This window comes from Scomber japonicus, chromosome 21, assembly GCF_027409825.1.
Source record: "Scomber japonicus isolate fScoJap1 chromosome 21, fScoJap1.pri, whole genome shotgun sequence".
Lineage (NCBI taxonomy): Eukaryota > Metazoa > Chordata > Actinopteri > Scombriformes > Scombridae > Scomber > Scomber japonicus.
The window spans coordinates 25,441,663-25,461,175 of NC_070598.1; the positions used below are offsets into that span (position 1 = coordinate 25,441,663).

General features: G+C 41.2%; 1 protein-coding gene across 1 annotated transcript in view; it reads right to left on the reverse strand.

The window, feature by feature from the left end:
• plppr5b (phospholipid phosphatase related 5b) overlaps positions 1-8,541 on the reverse strand; it is a 148,483-nt gene extending 139,942 nt beyond the window's left edge. The window contains exon 1 of the mRNA XM_053342479.1: positions 8,338-8,541. Coding sequence (XP_053198454.1) covers positions 8,338-8,541 — 204 coding nt within the window. The remainder of the gene's footprint in view (positions 1-8,337) is intronic.
• Positions 8,542-19,513: the final 10,972 nt, after the last annotated feature.

Consider the following 19,513-nt stretch of genomic DNA (forward strand, 5'->3'; position numbering starts at 1 on the left):
TTTCATATAGCCAATTTATTCTTGCATAACATGGCATTCTCATCAGCAGAGCAGAATGTCACATTGAGCCTGATAGCAGCCTGCTACATAACACAAGAGCCACAGACTCTGAACAGCAATCCACGAGTTTTCCTGCTTTATCCACCTTATCTAACCTTATGAACACGTCTTGTCCTGCTTGTTAAAAGAGTCACCAAACTAATTAGGTGTAGTTCAAATAAAGAAATAACAAAATAAAGAAATTGATATGGTAAAGCTATTGATTAGACCGACAGTGTTTCAGCAATAATTCAATTGTACGTCACCTCACACATGTGCCCTACTAACCTAACGTCTCCTTCATTAATTAACAGTATCACGTTACAACATATACATGCGACGATCATCACTTCATCAGGAATGCCAAAAATGTGAAAAACTGATGCATGAACTGTACTTATATAGCACTGTTCTAGTCTTTTTGACGACTCAAAGCAATTTTACACTACATGTTACACACATTCATACTCCGTTGGCACAGCCATCAGGAGCAGTTCAGGCTTAAGTATCTTGCCCAATGACACATCTACATGCGGACTGGAGGAGCCAGAAATCTAACTACCCATCTTCTGATTGGTGGATGACTCTCCTGAGCCACAGTTTCCCCAGTAAGCTTCATAAAACTACAATTCATGACCATCCCTACCCTGGCAATTCTCACCAACCAAAACACATCCCACCATTGACTTTGTCTTCTTTTTAATAATTAAAAACTATTAATACATTTAAGAAACACATTTGCATTACTTTTGACTGCAAAAACGACTTTTTGATTTCATTTGGACATTACATCCAAAAAGCTCAACACTGTTATGGGTCCACATTAACGCCCCTAGTTTGACAGTCTGAGGTCAGTCCTCATAATCAAACTGCACTGTATCAGTTTTCACGTCATTATTGAGACTGACACTGTGTTCATGTTAGACAGTAATCACCAATCAGTAGTGAGAGTGGACATGGCTGAAGGACATAGAGTGCAAATGAACGATTAAAATGTAAAGTGCTTTAAAAGAACTCAATCATAAGCACAGGAGAAGAGAAGTGTTTTTGTCTAGAATATTATTGTCTAGTCTTTCTGTCTTTACATCAGACCAACAATTTGAAGAAAGTGGAACTGTGAGTCTACATGAGTAAAGTGGATTAATCAAACTCCCCCTCTACTCTGGAGAGAGACACTGAGCTATCCAAGTGGCCAAAAGTAATAACTCAACAAAATCCCTGATGTGCTGGTGTGAAAACTGAGCAACAAGTGCTTTCACAGTTTTCAAGGATGTGTCCTTGTGTGCAAAAAGAGATATACAGTATGGTCGGAAATACTTCAGTAGCAAACAGTCCCAATAAAGCCAGTTAACAGTAAGGTTGGTTGATTTGCATCCATTGATTTTCGGCTGATGGAGTTAAAATGATGCCATTTTAAAGAAAGGTCTTGGTTTTTTCAAGTCTTTTAAAGGAAAATACTCATATGTCCATATATACATGGAAAGAGTTATTGATCGTTGCAATCAATTCATCTGTTCAGACAAGAGATCCCTTCATAGAGCAATGTCAGTGTAAGGGAACGGGGGCAAAATCAATAGTCTCAGAAAGAGCACAAAAAAGCATTTTCTAGTCTCAGCAGATTAAGTTAAGTGCTCCAAAGTTACTGTCTTTTAAATATGACATTTAGTTTTTATGTTAGTACAAACTCATTTGCTGAGTTGTGTAAAACTTGTTTCTGTTTGCTGCTCTGCTGGAGCGTTTAATTAACTAATATATGGTTATGCTTACTATAGTCATATGTGTGGTGTATTGAAAGAAACTATATAGGTAAGAAAACATCCTGAACCACAAACACATGACAAGTTTAAATATCAAAGTTAGCTAGAAAACAAGTAGGAAACAATTGGCTCCTAAATGTTACAGAACATTTGCCTTTCTTCTAGCCTGGGAAACTAGATCTAAAATGAATAAAGACACTAAGCAGTAAAAAACCAGACAATGACAAATGAGGAGACACCTGGCTGGCCACAGCAACTTCTATCTGAGGTGATGGACCACAAAGATTCATTTGAACAAAGAGACCTCAGTAACACAATGAAAGACTTGGAAGATGAGAGACAAGTCAATGCAGAAAAAAAGAATCAGAGACTCAGAAGATCAGAATACTGCAGACAGTAAAGCTTTAAAAGATTGAATCAAAGAAGTTTACAACAGGAGGCACAAGGTAGAAGACTTGCGTTTTCATTGGTCTTGAAGAAGGACTGGAGAAGATGCTGAGAGACATACTGAGATTATGTCCTGGACCTTAAACATAATGACTCAACACCAGAGCATGAAACAGCACAGCAGTCTTTTTCCTTTTGCTTTTGGACAAGAGATTAACACCAAGAGAGAAAATAAGAATAAAAAGATGAATCTGATCTTTTCTTCTACTTCTTTCTTTCATTTTCATTATCAATGATACAGTTATTATCATCATAATAACATAAAAATCAGTATTATATGTCCAGCTCAGAGAACAGCTCATTTGGGTGAAATGTATATTATATGTTATTGTTAAGAAAGAGTAGAAACGCTGTGTATTTACAATTTTACCAGATTACACTCAGTCTGTGGTAAATGATCAAGTTGTAGTTTTAACAAATTCTTTGTTCCATCCAGCACTGACACAGTTTAGACTTTTGATTCTTCTTCTTCTTTTGACATTCATTACGTGTACTCACCCTCTCTCCACACTTCTTCCTATAAGATCACATCAGACTTGCAGATCACCTTCCACAGTACACCTTATTTAGATTACACTCATTTCTTCTTTTCAGGCATGCATTGATTTCATTTTACTTCAGAGCAGCTGAAAACTCTTGCAGACTTGTGAAACTTGCTCCGACAGGAAATCAATCACAGTGAGCATAATTATTGTTTTAATGTTTGTCAGTGTTGTCTCATCTTTGGTGCTGTGACAATGTGACAGTGTGGGTTGATAATATGAAATATCAGATATGGTCATGTGTTTAAGTGTTGCGGAAAAGGTTTTTTACACATATTACGCATAGGAATAGTTCATGTGTGGTGGAATGTTTCTTCTGCCATCATTTTCTATCATAGTACATTTTGAAGTAGCTTTAGATCAGAAGAAAAAGTACAATAGTATTCTTATTGTTGACACAACCGACAGTGAGCTAATCTGCTAACAAATACTGTGTGTACACAATACCTCTGTGTCATACCTCATACCAATTTAAAAAGTCAATGAAAATAGATCCAAACAAATTCACAATTTTCTCCTGTTTGAGTCAATTTGCTAAAAAAGACAAACTACAGAACCCAGCTACTTGCTACTAAGAAATTGTCTTTTTAAAAATGAAACAGTCTATTAGAGAGCGTTTTTAAACCATCTTCATACAAAGTGGGGAAGTAAGAGAGTATGGAGAGAGGTTTCAAAACGGTCTATTTGATGACATTATAACAAATATATATGTATAAGAAGAAAATATATATAATAACAGCAGCTTTGTTTTAAAGACATATTCCATGGATTTAGTCCTGAACTTCCAAACCATTGGGGGACTTCTGAGAGCCAGATTAAAAAAAGGACGGATTGGCAAAATTTGCAGCACAGCCTGACATATGCTAACTTTTACTCTCTAATATGGGACTTAAAGGCACAGAGCCTTCAGTTATCAGGCTCCCATCCTGTACAACCATCTTACACTTTGGGTCTAGGGTGAAGACACCCTTAAAGAGTAAGATTAAAATTGTCCTTTTTCATAAAGCTTATAGTGACAGCAGGCTCATGCTTGCCTTGGACCAGCTCCTAGTTTATGCTGCTATAGGCTAAGACTGCCCACAGGCTATATTTTAAGCTGCCAAATATCACTGCCACAGACAAACAGGTAGTTTTATAAATGCTAATAATACCATAGACTTCTCCTAGTTACAGTCAAATATCATATTGCTGCTAGCTGGGGGAGACAAGTGTGATGCATGCCAGTGTCACACCATCACTCAGTTGATGACCAGCTTGCTGCCAATCAGTGTAGTAGAGGGCATTCAAAGACCTAGTTCAGTACCTCAAGCTTCAGCACATTATGCCATTGAGAGCTACAGTACTGTGAGTAGATGCATTGAAAAACAGTTTGATGTGAAAAGTAAAGCAATAAAATCTCACTATGACCGACTGCTGCACAACCCTCACAAATGTGTTTCACCCTCCTTTTAGTTTTAGTACTAAATATTTATGTTTTTATAGTTTTACTTAAACTTTTTTTAGTTATGGCACCAATAAGGATTGCTTTCAATTTTGTCGCACATGTACAATGACAACAAAGACTATTCTGTTCTGTTCTGTTCTGTTCTATTCTATTGTATTCTGTTCGGGGGGAAAAGCTACATCACAACTTTAAAAATTAAAGTTAACCAGTTAGTTACTTAATGGGTGACAGTCTATCCAAAGCAAAATTAACTGATACTGATATTCCTAGTCTGGACCACAGTAGTGACCGACTGACTGACTGAATGACATGTCATATGCTTGGTTTAGATCCGAGCATGTGTTGCACTGAACCTCCACATGTCTACACTTCACAGCGTGACTGCAAATCAAAGAGCAACCTCTGGGGCAGCGCAGGAGATCAAGAAAACTCATGTGGCTACATTTGGTTAAATGTAATATTACTGCTGTGGGACTGTGGTCAGTGTGATGTGCTGGGATGCCTGGGCAGTGTTCAGTTATTCATAGTAAGATCAGCTGTGTGTGTGTGTGTGTGTGTGTGTGTGTGTGTGTGTGTGTGTGGTTATAGACAGCCAAGCAGTGGAGCAGCTGAAACAGACACAGAGGCGTACAGACAGTCCTACGTGTAGCCAGATCAGGGTCACTGTGTGTAAGCCTGCGCTGACAGCTACAGACCAGCCACTGCAGTAATAATCACTGCACTTAACATTCAAGGTACACTGCACTCCTATTGATGGCATGTTCTAAGTCCATTGCGCAATCAGCTTGTAATTGGCAGAGCTAATGAAAGAACAGTGAAACAAAACACAAGCATCACTCATTCAGGAGCCGGGGGAGATTTGATGATAATGTTGGAGGTCTCTGTGGTCCAGTTCAAATTTGATCCAGTTAATTTATGATTAAAATGGAAAGCCAAGATCAAGCACAAATCATCAGAAATCTATGCAGGCTAGGCTGTGTTTTAAAGAGAAATAATCACATGAGGGAGCAACAGGGACATGTGTTCCTTTCACTACAGCTCCAAGACAAATAACTCATCAGACTGATTAAAAATAGTCATGCTGTACTGCTCTGCTTTGAAGACACTGAATCAATAGATAACCATGTTTTTCATATTAGATCTGGTGGAATGAGCCATGACGCAAGTGTTGCCATATTTTGGAGTAAATATCAAGCAAAGGTCACCTGGAGTCTACAAGTAAACTGTATATTAAAGCTGCACCTATCAATATTTTCATGTTAACAATGGGTTGAATTCATGTGTAATGTGAATTGGCTTCCACAGTGACAAACCCAGTTCTGCTCAGCTCCATTAAGCTTTTTAGCCTCTTTTCCCTCGTTGTTTTAATATGAGTCTTCAGCTTTATTTCAAAGAATCATCAGGCAGCTCTGATAAACCCACATCTGCACTTACACTTACCTACATCTACACTACCTGACCAGCACCAGGCAACTCATGGACAAAGCTAGCACACTAGCTGGTAGATATTCATCAGGTGGACAAAAACACAACTCCTAATGCATGCTAATGTTGCTCTGTGTCTGCTAAGTATGTAAATGAATAGGCAACTGCTCATTTATAATGTCTACATATATATCTATATATATATATTTATATATATATATATATATATATATATATATATAAAATACTGTATAAGGTGATATTTTGATAATGTTATTGTGCTGCCCCCAAGTGGCCAAAAAAATCAAATTAACAACGACTCGAATATATTGGGGATCACTTGGGACCAATATTGCCTCTGATGGTGGGAAAAGATTACCAATAATTGTTAATTTTGACAATTATTCATCTTCATTCTCAACTATTGAGAAATCATGTCGGTACATGAGTTTAGTCATTTTTATTATATTTTAAATAAATTATTTAAATTTGGCCTTGGTTTGGTTCATTCCAAGAAATAGAACAGTCTGTTAAGCTTTTACTGTAATGCAGCCTTTAAAAGCAGGAAAATACACTTATTCCATATCACCATATTACTATATCTATAAACTTACTATATCTAAATCTATAAAATATCACGATATCGATAAAATATCAATGTATTGCTCATCCCTAGTCTTAACAATGGCATAGTCGTAAAAGGAATGTCGTAAATCAAAAATCAAATCACATTATGACCTTAAAATCATATTGTGGGTTTGGATAATCGTGACTTCCTCTAACAGTAAGGTTTCACATTAGATTTTATTTACTGACCAATGCCAACACTATTCAGTCTCTATGCCATTTTAAATCTGATTGAGTCATTTTTGACATTGTATCATGGACCAATGGCTCAGGTCAAAGTCAACAGCAAAAGACATACAGTAGAAGCTGAATCATGTCAGAAATACTCAATATTCTCTCTGAAGAAGACGTAATAATTCATCAGACTGCACTACTCTAGTTTGAAGAAATGAAATCAATACAGATAAGCAAACGGGTTTCACATTTGATGCTGTGGAATGAAATCAGAATATATATGCCATTTTACATCTGATCTTGTCTTTGTCTTAAAGAAAACAAATCATTTCAGAACTGGGACAATAATTAGTCTGAGACAACAGCCAATAATTCATCAGTTAGCATTAACATTTCATCTTGTAGACTGAGTTATAGAGAAAAACAGTCTACACAAGAAACAAGAGTCAGCTGTGATCCACAAGGAGGCTGAATCTCAAAGAGTCACATCACAACCAATATCACCTGTGACAAGACAGCTAATAATTCATCTGATTGATCATTAGTCATCTCTCATCACTGCATGTTAAAGAAATAAAGTCAGTACAGGTTTTACAGTTAATCAGGACTGAACTGACAAGTCAGTATGTGACAGTTTAAATATATATATTCTAGTCATGTTCAGGTAAATCCAAAATATATCTCTGATCATACAAAGCTCAGCAGTGATCTGAGAGAGAGAGGCTTTTTCTTAAAGAATCAGAATTACCAAGTGATTCCCAACATGGGGGTCGAGATCCTGCAGAGGGGTCGCAAAATAAATCTGACAGGTACTGAGTTCATTCTTAGCATTTTCAGATAATAAAAAAAGAATTATTTATTATTTATTATAATGATTTGAAATGTTATATTTTAAACAATCTTAGAAGTGAACGTCCCTATGGAAATACACATAGTATTAAGCCTGTGACAGGAGGCATTTCTTTGTTTAAACCCTCACATACTGCTCATATTCTGACTCATAATGAGTCATTAATAAATATTTGTGAATGTTTCATAAGATTAACCAATCAGCATTTTATGGTCCAGACTGGACATTTTATAGAATGTCATGAATATGTCGACACAGGTCAAATGTGTACATTTAAATATAAAAATGTGTATCAGTATCAGCCACACACACATTTAAAAACAGAAGCATTTTATTACCATTTTTGTAAAATGTGGGTGACATTAGGGAACGTCCACCTTAAAGAAATATGTACAGGGTGTTTTACAGCTCTTAAATGTAAAAAGAAAATGGGTCAAGAGGGTTAAGAGGACACACATCCCCCAAAATATATTGGGAGCACTGTTTTGACATGATAGCTTATAATTGATCAAATTGACCATAAACCATCTACTACTGCTCCACTTTAAAGAAATCAAGTGTGTAGCACATCTGATAGATTTACTGTAGCTACACATCCTGATTGTTCAGTCTATGCTCAGCGCCCAAAGTGACGTCTTCATACGTCTTATTTTATCCAAAGAAATCACTCACACTGATCCTGTAAATGTGAGAGGAGCAGCGGAGTTGGAGAAGCTGCAGTACTGTCGGCTGTTTTTGGGTGATAAATTACCTCAATGAGTCGGTCATCAAAAATGGATAGCAGTGTTTTGTTTTGTTAAGTCAACTGATATTTCAGCACTACAGTGATCACAGTAGGCCTATAAATGAAGCATACATCTGAGAGTATTGAGCTTCTATTTGGATGCAATAAAAAAGACTAAAAGTATTAAGGTGGTATTGTTTCCACTCATTTCACACTTGATCATGATCATATTGTAGATAGTGAATGATTGAGGATGTGAGAGCATGCAGTAGTAGTGGCTGAACTTTAGTAATGAAGCGTGCACTCACCAGCAGCGTGGGCAGCCCTGCTACCACAGCGTACAGCAGGACGGGCGGCACGGCGCTGCTGTCCTCCGGTCCCAGGTACGGTTTAGTGTAGGTGGTGTCGTAGCAGAAGAAACCCTGCACGTGCACGCTGAAGGTGTCGGTATACTCGAAGTAGTAGGCCAGCATGACGGTCCCGGCCATGATCACCAGCTGGAAGTACAGCATGATGCAAACGGAGAGCGAGAGACATTTAATTAGAAGAAATCCTTTCTCTCTCTCTCTCTCTCTCTCTTTCTCCCTGTCTTCTTATTCCTCTATCTCTCTCTCTCACTCACTCCTACCCAGCCTCCGCCTCCTCCCCGACTCCCGCTGACCGGCTCATGACGGCTCGGCTACACGCGAGGAGCCGCTCTGTGATAGTGGTGGAGGTTCCTCACCCTGCCTTCCTCTGCTCACTGCTCAGACTACTAGAGATATGTGTGTGTGTGTGTGTGTGTGTGTGTGAGAGAGAGAGAGAGAGAGAGAGAGAGAGAGAGAGAGAGAGAGAGAGAGAGAGAGAGGAGAGAGTGTCACAGCAGTTTTGAGGGATGTGTAAGCAAATAAAGCATTGACAGCTCCCTCCAGCTCCACCCCCCTCCCCCCTCTATCTGTGTCTGCGCGCGCGCGTGTGTGTGTGTAAATGGTAGAACCTGGGTATGGAGAGAGATGGAGAGAGGATGAGAGGGGGAAGGGGACATAGTCAGACGTCATATATGCCTGGACCACTCTCTCCTCTCTGGATTCAGACCTTGAATGAGCAAAAACTTAATGATGTCACACCCGTGAATTTTGCTTTTTCCTTTTTTTTGAGGTGAATGAAGATTCTTTCTGCCTTACATGCATGTTACAAGTTCTTGCTTGCTGGAGGAAACTAAGAACCTTCACTTAACCCTTAGATGGAGTTCAGGTCACATTTGACCCATTTAGACTGAAATGTCATGATTTTTGTAGTGGCCTAGAATGTGCAAAAATTATTATAGTTATATGCTTTTTGCACATGGAGGGTGTTAAAGGTTATCATGAAGGGTGATATTCAAATGTATTATTTTGTTTTCATTATATACTATACTATGACTTGTCCTGTTGTGACATAGAAAAATTAATTATATGTGTGATTGTGAATAAAAATTCACTATAATAATGTCAAATCTAAAGAAAACACAAACACAATTATTAACATTATAAAGGAATACTTAATACAGAATATGATCAATGTGTAAGGGAATACACATTTTTAATTCTATCAAACATCCTCAATTATGGATTGCATTTTGTTAACAACAGCTGTAAAATGCATTAACATAAATCATTCACTTTGTTAGCTCTAATTGCTGATGATGGAGTCCATTTCTGCACAGGATCCAAATTGCAAACATCACACCAGAGATTCACAGGAATGTATACTTGTACTCCACTGTTAATTTCATATGACTGAAGGAAGCCTCCCAGTTTACTGATTCTTTCCTCCAGCAGTATCAGAGCTGTGTTAACTGCTTCTGCTGATGTTTCAAATTAAGAGGTTAATTGGTAGTGCTACTATTCACTAACAATGGGTCTACACAAACCTCCCTCACTATGAGATCTGATTATTGGTACCATAGCATAGCTCTGAGTTGATATAATATCAACCATATGATTGTTTTGCTGCACTCACACAAATTCATACGACTCACATCTTGACACCGACAACAAAATAAAAAGTGGAAAAGTAGACCATCCACTAGATCCACATGATGACCCTTACAGTTTGTATATAACTAGTACTTCCCTACTTGAGACAGTGTTGGAAAACGTTACTTTTAAAAGTAACAAATTACAATAAAACATTACCTTCTGAAAAAAGTAACTAGTTATATTATAGCATTACCTTCTGAGAAAAGTAACTAGTTACATACAGCATTACCTTCTGAGAAAAGTAATTGGTTATAGTACTTCAGTGTTACTTTGTGATTCTTCATGTAGTTTTAGTCCTGACCTTTAAATATAATGACTGTAGCATCATCACACAGCCAAGTCTGACCCATCATCTGTAAATCTTTACACTAATAGCAGGACTGACACACACTATGTCTCATTTACAGTCTTTATTGTATTAAAGTGTCTTCTCAAACATAAGCTCACATACAACGAGACGCCGAAATGAGCCGGCAGCGGGACAGAGTGCGCGGTGCTTCCTATGTGAACGACACCATTGATTAACATGGGCGCCGAAAGGAAAGTAGCTCCACTCCTCGGCGCTTCGCAGCTGATTGCGGCGCTTCCGCGCCCGGTGTGAACCAGGCCTAATGGTGCAAATTCCTGGTGGATTTTCTTTTCTTGTGGTAAAAAGGTACACTGTAAAAAAAATTACCGTTAAATAACAGTAAATTACTGGCAGCTATAGACGCCAGCAATTTACTGTTATTTTACAGTATCCTTACTGTAATCTAAAAAACAGTTAATTACTGTTAAAAATATTACGGTAATGTACTGTATAGAATTTCAGCTTTACAGTATAATACTGTTGCCCTTATACTGTTATTTTACACTTGCTACTGTAATCTCCTTAAACAGTTTATTACTGTAATATTTATTAAAACTGTTCCTGTACCGTAATGTGATCTTTACGGTGTAACACCGTTAGAAGCTAATGATTCTAAAATTATACATTTCAAAATAAAACCCTTGAAAATAGAAATGGCTCAGACAAGAGATGGCCTTACAACACTCGGCATTTATTGAAACCAGTGCAGTGGTAAACACATTTAGTAACTGTTAAACTCAATGTAATTATAGTAATATAGTCCATAAAAACACCATTCCTCATCCTGAATAGGTTCTCAATCTGCATGCTAGCACATGTAACATGGATTCAGTGACAAGAGATGACTGTATAATATTACATTTTTCAGAGGTGGAAAGTAACGAATTACATTTACTCACGTTACTGTAATTGAGTAGCTTTTCTGTGTATTTGTACTTTTTAAAGTAGTTTTAAATATCTGTACTTTTACTTTTACTTAAGTATGTTTTGTGTGAAGTATTGTACTTTGCTACACTTTAAATCACATCCGTTACTGAGTAAAAAATGTTGGCCGAATGTTTTTTTTAAAGCAAAGGGGATCGAACAAAAGGTAGCTCAAAAAACCCCGATGATGAATACGACTATTGGTTTTTCGTGTCCCTCGCCCGGACGCGGGTCACCGGGGCCCCCCCCTGGAGCCAGGCCTGGGGGCGGGGCTCGGAGGCGAGCGCTTGGTGGCCGGGCCTTCCCCCATGGGGCCCGGCCGGGCATAGCCCGAAGAAGGGACATGGGACCCCTCTCCCACAGACCCACCACCAGTGAGAGGGGCCAAAGGGGTCGGGTGCGCTGTGAGCTGGGCAGCGGCCGAAGGCGGGGACCTTGGCGGTCCGATCCTCGGCTGCAGAAGCTAGCTCTAGGGACGTGGAACGTCACCTCTCTGGTGGGGAAGGAGCCTGAGCTGGTGCGTGAGGTTGAGAAGTTCCGGCTAGATATAGTCGGCCTCACCTCGACGCACAGCAAGGGCTCTGGAACCAGTCTCCTCGAGAGGGGTTGGACTCTCGTCCACTCTGGACTTGCCACTGGTGTCAGGCGCCGGGCAGGGGTGGCAATACTTATTGCTCCCCGGCTTGGTGCCTGTATGTTGGAGTTTACCCCGGTAGACGAGAGGGTGGCCTCCCTCCGCCTTCGGGTGGGGGGACGGATCCTGAATGTTGTTTGTGCCTACGGTCCAAACAGCAGTTCAGAGTATCCAGCCTTTTTGGACTCCTTGGAGGGGGTGCTGGAAAACACTCCCCCTGGGGATTCCCTCGTTCTGCTGGGGGACTTCAACGCCCATGTTGGTAGCGACAGTGAGACCTGGAAGGGTGTGATTGGGAGGAACGGCCCCCCTGATCTGAACCCGAGCGGTGTTCTGTTGTTGGACTTCTGTGCTCGTCACGGATTGTCCATAACGAACACCATGTTCAAGCATAAGGGTGTCCATATGTGCACTTGGCACCAGGACACCCTAGGCCGCAGTTCGATGATTGACTTTGTAGTCGTGTCGTCGGACTTGCGGCCGCATGTCTTGGACACTCGGGTGAAGAGAGGGGCGGAGCTGTCAACTGATCACCACCTGGTGGTGAGTTGGCTCCGATGGTGGGGGAGGATGCCGGGCAGACCTGGCAGGCCCAAACGCATTGTGAGGGTCTGCTGGGAACGTCTGGCAGAGTCTCCTGTCAGAGAGAGTTTCAACTCCCACCTCCGGGAGAGCTTCGACCATGTGCCGGGGGAGGCGGGGGACATTGAGTCCGAGTGGGCCATGTTCCGTGCCTCCATTAAGGCGGCCGACCGGAGCTGTGGCCGCAAGGTGGTCGGTGCCTGTCGGGGCGGCAATCCCCGAACCCGCTGGTGGACACCGGCGGTGAGGGATGCCGTCAAGCTGAAGAAGGAGTCCTATAGGGCCTTTTTGGCCTGTAGGACTCCGGAGGCAGCAGACGGGTACCGGCAGGCCAAGCGGAATGCAGCTAGGGCAGTCGCTGAGGCAAAAACCCGGACATGGGAGGAGTTCGGTGAGGCCATGGAAAAAGACTTCCAGACGGCTTCGAAGAGATTCTGGACCACCATCCGGCGTCTCAGGAGGGGGAAGCAGTGCACCGTAAACACTGTGTACGGTGGGGACGGTGTGCTGCTGACCTCGACTTGGGACGTTGTGGATCGGTGGAAGGAATACTTCGAAGACCTCCTCAATCCCACCAACACGCCTTCTGGTAAGGAAGCAGGGCCTGGGGGCTCGGGTGTGGGCTCTCCTATCTCTGGGGTGGAGGTCGCCGAGGTGGTTAAAAAGCTCCTCGGTGGCAGGGCCCCGGGGGTGGATGAGATCCGCCCCGAGTTCCTCAAGGCCCTGGATGTTGTGGGGCTGTCATGGTTGACACGACTCTGCAGCATCGCGTGGACATCGGGGGCAGTGCCTCTGGATTGGCAGACTGGGGTGGTGGTCCCTCTTTTTAAGAAGGGGGACCGGAGGGCATGTTCCAATTACAGGGGAATCACACTCCTCAGCCTCCCTGGTAAGGTCTATTCGGGGGTGCTGGAGAGGAGGGTCCGTCGGATAGTCGAATCTCGGATTCAGGAGGAGCAGTGTGGTTTTCGTCCGGGCCGTGGAACAGTGGACCAGCTCTACACCCTCTGCAGGATCCTTGAGGGTGCATGGGAGTTTGCCCAACCAGTCCACATGTGTTTTGTGGACTTGGAGAAGGCATTCGACCGTGTCCCTCGGGGGATTCTGTGGGGGGTTCTCCGGGAATACGGGGTATCGGACTCCCTGATAAGGGCTGTCCGTTCCCTGTATGACCGGTGTCAGAGCTTGGTCCGCATTTCCGGCAATAAGTCGGACTTGTTTCCGGTGAGAGTTGGACTCCGCCAGGGCTGCCCTTTGTCACCGATCCTGTTCATAATTTTTATGGACAGGATTTCTAGGCGCAGCCAGGGTGTAGAGGGGGTCCGGTTTGGTAGCCTCAGGATTGGGTCACTGCTTTTTGCAGATGATGTGGTCCTGTTGGCTTCATCAGACCGTGACCTCCAACTCTCACTGGATCGGTTTGCAGCCGAGTGTGAAGCGGCCGGGATGAGAATCAGCACCTCCAAATCCAAGCCATGGTCCTCAACCGGAAAAGGGTGGAGTGCACTCTTCGGGTCGGGGATGAGATTCTGCCTCAAGTGGAGGAGTTCAAGTACCTCGGGGTCTTGTTCACGAGTGAGGGAAGGATGGAACGGGAGATCGACAGGCGGATCGGTGCGGCGTCTGCAGTAATGCGGACTCTGCACAGATCCGTCGTGGTGAAGAGAGAGCTGAGCCGAAAGGCGAAGCTCTCAATTTACCAGTCGATCTTCGTTCCTACCCTCACCTATGGTCATGAGCTTTGGGTAGTGACCGAAAGAACAAGATCGCGGGTACAAGCGGCCGAAATGAGCTTCCTCCGTAGGGTGGCTGGGCTCTCCCTTAGAGATAGGGTGAGAAGCTCAGTTATCCGGAGGGAGCTCGGAGTAGACCCGCTGCTCCTCCACGTCGAGAGGAGCCAGATGAGGTGGTTCGGGCATCTAATTAGGATGCCTCCCGGACGCCTCCCTGGTGAGGTGTTCAGGGCACGTCCCACCGGTAGAAGACCTCGGGGAAGACCCAGGACACGCTGGAGAGACTATGTCTCTCGGCTGGCCTGGGAACGCCTCGGGGTCCCCCGGGAAGAGCTGGACGAAGTGGCTGGGGAGAGGGAAGTCTGGGCTTCCCTGCTTAGGCTGCTGCCCCCGCGACCCGACTCCGGATAAGCGGAGGAAGATGGATGGATGGATGGATGGGATCGAACCAATGGCGATTTTAGGAAATCTCATTGGCCACCCCTGTGGCCACCCCAGATCCGATAGGTAGTTGGTCAAGTTCGTCAACACACGTCAAGCTGTCAATCAATGGTGATGGCCGACTGACGGATCTAGGGTCAGTTTGACATTTTTAACTAACACAATAATGGGCGGACTGATGCTACAGAGAGCTGATTTCTGACCAGCGGAGATTTTTCCAGTGACGAGGCAGGTCTGAGGTCAGTTGAGCCACGAGTTGAGCACGCTGCATCTCCGTGAAACACGACAGAGACAGCATCAACTGTGGATAAAAACGGATTCCGACAATTGAGAGGTATGGTAATTTAATGTTTAATTATGTCGTAATTTGCTCTGAATGTGTAGGAAAACTTTATTTAGCAAACTTTATATAAGTAGCAGCAGCTAAAAGACGAGATACTGCACTAAGTTAGCAAGTGTAGCAGCAGCCTGCAAACCAAGTTAGTATTAACGTCAGTTGCTTGTAATAGGATAAATTAAATATGTTCTGGACAGAAGACTGGGGGTATTTTGCTGATGTGTGTGTTCAATATCTAAAGCTGATGTTATATTTTTCACTAACCAGTGTATGAAATGTAATGTGACAGTTGTATAGTTAACAGCAAACGTTTTATGTACACTGTACACTAGGCTTGGGCGATATGTGTGCAGCATGTGAACGGAGCTTCTCTGCTCTAAAACTCATCAAGACCCATTTGCGCACAATGACTGATGACAGACTGAGCAACCTGGGTGTCCTCAGCATTGAGTCGAGAAGAGCAAAGTCACTTGACATGGACAAGTTTATTAAAGTTTTTGCTACCAACCATCAAAACAGGAGAATTAATCTGATGTAAAATGGATGAACACAGAATTTGATGTGTTCTATATTTTGTTTTGAGATTTGTTTGGTTTATGTTAAAATCTTAATGTACAATTTTCACCTCTTATATTATGAGGAAGCATTTAGTTACATTTGGTCTGGCATTGCATTGAACTTAAAGTGTTGTTTTATAGTTTTATGCCATACATATGTTAAAGGATTTTGTGGCAGGAGAATGAGCAAAATCTACAACTAGCTATCTCTTTTGCACTTTGTTTAAAATATATTACTTCTGTTGGTCATTAGAGTTTAAAGGTTTACATTACATTTCTTAATTGTATATAGTTTGTTTGAACTTACATTTTTTTGTTTGGTGCAGTCTTAACTATTTAATGTAAATAAAGTTCTTGTATGTTGATTCAAAGCCAATGTTTCAATTTATGCTTTAATCAGGGTCATGAACATGAATACTGTTTGGATTGAAAACTACTTTTTGTACATGTTCATACATCACAAGATACTGTATTATGATTTTTTTGTAAATGGAAATGGTAAAGAACAAATTTAAAAAATCAATAGTCAATATAAATGATAACACACTAAACATGTACAGCTTAGTTTACCTTTTACAGATAAACTTTTTTAGAAGTCTATCTTAAGTATTTGTTCTATGGCCTGCATTGCTGTGTTTTTATTTAACCACAAGGTGACCCCTCAATTGGTAAAGAAAACTCAGGTAACAATACAAGTGACAGATGACTGATTACTCTATAGAATGAGTTGCTACCCTTATCTCTCTTTCTCTCTCCCTACATATATACATACATACATACATACACACACACACACACATATGTATATATATATATATATATATATATATATATATATATATATATATATATACATATATACATGTGTGTGTGTGTGTGTATATATACATATACATACAGTTGCAAGAAAAAGTATGTGAACCCTTTGCGAGTACTTGGATTTCTGCATGAATTGGGCATAAAATGTGTTCTGATCACAAGTCACAACAATAGACAAACACATTCTGCTTAAACTAATACTGCACAAAAATATATGTTTTCATTTTTTATTAAACACAACATGTAAACATTCACAGTGCAGGGTGGAAAACTTAGATGAAGATCAGAACACATTTTATGCAGAAATCCAAGTAATCCCAAAGGGTTCACATACTTTTTCTTGCAACTGTATATATATATATATATATATATGTGTGTGTGTGTGTGTGTGTGTGTGTGTGTGTGTGTGTGTGTGTGTGTGTGTGTATAAATCCGTGATGCCATGGCCACCCCAGACTAATGTTGTGTCCCATCCTGGCCACCCCAGTGAAAATGTCCTGGATACGCCACTGGATCGAACAGCATCATTAACCAGCATGATACAATTACTTAACATTCATGCAGCCTGTTACACCTGGCAGCTAGCTCTCATAGCGACATATAAACTCTAACACAACACAACAAACTCTAAAAGAAATGTCCATTAGATGTTGTGCTGTCATCTGTCTCACTCTTCGTGTAGGACGAGGCATTGCACATGATGCGTTCACGTGAAAAGAGCTTTAGAGGGGCTCAGCTCCTAATGAGAATTTGACATTCAATGCCCTGCAAGTGTTTTAAAAAACCCCAATAATCATTCAGTGTTTCCCACACAATATTTAGAGACTATGGAGGGTTTATCATTTATTTTTAGGGGTGCTGAGATCAAATTTAGGGGTGTAAGAAAATCCCCAAAAAAAGTCTAAAATCGCGCCGGGTTTACAGAATCCACAATTATGCCACCTTCAATTTAATGGTTGTGTGATTTGAAAATGTTTTATAGGATGGTCTTCACTAAAATGACACATAACTCATATATCTATCCTTCCTTTCTCTCCTCTCAACCCCAACCGGTCGAGGCAGATGTCCGCCCACTTCTGAGTCTGGTTCTGCCTGAGGTTTCTTCCTGTTAAAAGGGAGTTTTTTCTCGCCACTGTTGCTCATGTGGGAATGTTGGGTCTCTTTAAAGTTAAAACCTGAAGAGTTTGGTTTAGAACCTGCTCTATGTGTAAAGTGCCTTGAGATAACTTTGTTGTGATTTGGCGCTATACAAATAAAGATTGATTGATCTCCATAAATGTTTTAAATGTTGTGTGTCGACATATTTTGTCATTGAAGCTGAATTTGTAAATGTATACCTTTACTCTACTCTAAGCCTTGCTTATGTGACACTTACCAAGCAGTAACAGGTGTGGACTGGCTGGGAGGTTCAGTGACAGTAACACTGGCTGCAGGAGCAGGTATCTGTAAAACATGGACAATGCATCCAAATTAATAATGAAATTATGCTCACATCACAAGCAAATTTCCCCTCCTTACTATCCCACAAACACTTTTACATGAAATAACCCCACAACACAACAAATAGTAAAGTAGAGACTACTTCACATATTTGATTAGACGCAACATTTGACCAAGCTAGCTAACATTAACTTGATTTAGTCTGCTGATTTGATCATTAATGCAGTCCCATGGATATGCTAGCTAACATTAGCATGCAACATGCGGTTCACAAAGTAGCTAATGCCAAGCGGTAATTTTGACTAATGTTATTCTTTTGGGGGAAAAAAGGCAACCAAAGAAATGAAAATTAAACTTGAGACAAAATGCTGAATTTGATAAAATGCAATTACCTTGTTTAGTAAAGCACCGGAGCAGGGTGGATTAAAAGACGGAGAGCAGAGGGTGGTCATCTTCTCGGTCCAATGCAGCGCTGGCTCGGTCAGAGTCAAGTCGAAAATCACGTTCTTATATTCTTCCCGTTTCTTCCATCTTTCTTGAATATGTTTTTGCCCATTGTATGATTTTCTAAGTTGACTGCGTGCTAAATGAGGTGTGTGACCTGAGGCAGCATGTTGCTCACAAGTTGTAGGCGGACTTAAACAAAAAATACTGTATTATACCGTAAAATGACACAGTAGCTTACCGTTAGTATTTTTTTGCATAAAGGCATCAACATTAACAGTATTTAACTGTATTCATGAAAAACGGTACATTACTGTATGAAATTCACTGTATTTTTACGGTAATTTGTTACAGTGTAGCTACAGGAATAGTTGGTTAAAAATAATTATGGATTAGGTTTTTGAAAACATAACTAAAGAACTAAAAGTAGTAAGTACTAAGAGTACTTAAATTGCAAAGGTAACACGTTAGTTTACTCCTTACATCAAAAAGTAAGCAAAGTACTCTAACTCCTTACTCAGAAACGCATTACCCCAACACTGCTTGAGACAATATTTTGCCTCAGTCAGTGACATTTTAATCAAAAGAGTATGACTAAATTTGCTGTCAAAATGAACACTGCTACAGACCAAACTGACCCGGCTGACAGCCGCAGATGCTGAAACGCAATGCGCAAAAGTGCACAGATGTTCAGCTATTGCACTCTGGCAACGACACACGTATGATACAGACCTGAAGAATAAAAGATTCACTAACTTGGTTGTTTTTCCACTGGATGGAACAGAGGATGATGCTTTGTTTGACTCAGGGACTGACACAGAGTCTGAGGACAGTGTGCTTGGTGAGACTTACTGCAACTTGGGCGCAATATTTGTGCACAGCATCAGCTCTGACGAAGAGTTTCTGGGACTCGAATAAGCACACAGATACACACTGTATCAAATATGTAAAGTTTCTGTTCTTTTAAAAGGCTTAAAGTCCGTGTAAAGTAAGAATAAATATGTGTTCTGAGTTTGACATACCACAGAAAAGTGTGTTGTTAACCACCCTGCCAAATTTGAATGATTAAAAAAATCGTCAAATATATGAAATTAGGCTTCAAAGTTGTGTAAAAATCAGTCACTTTCTCTGCTCCCAAACGCTGTGGGAGTGTCCGCCGAGTTCGTTGAAACCCCGCCCCCTACCAAGTGTCACCTGTCAATCAAAGTCACCACCTCTACCAGA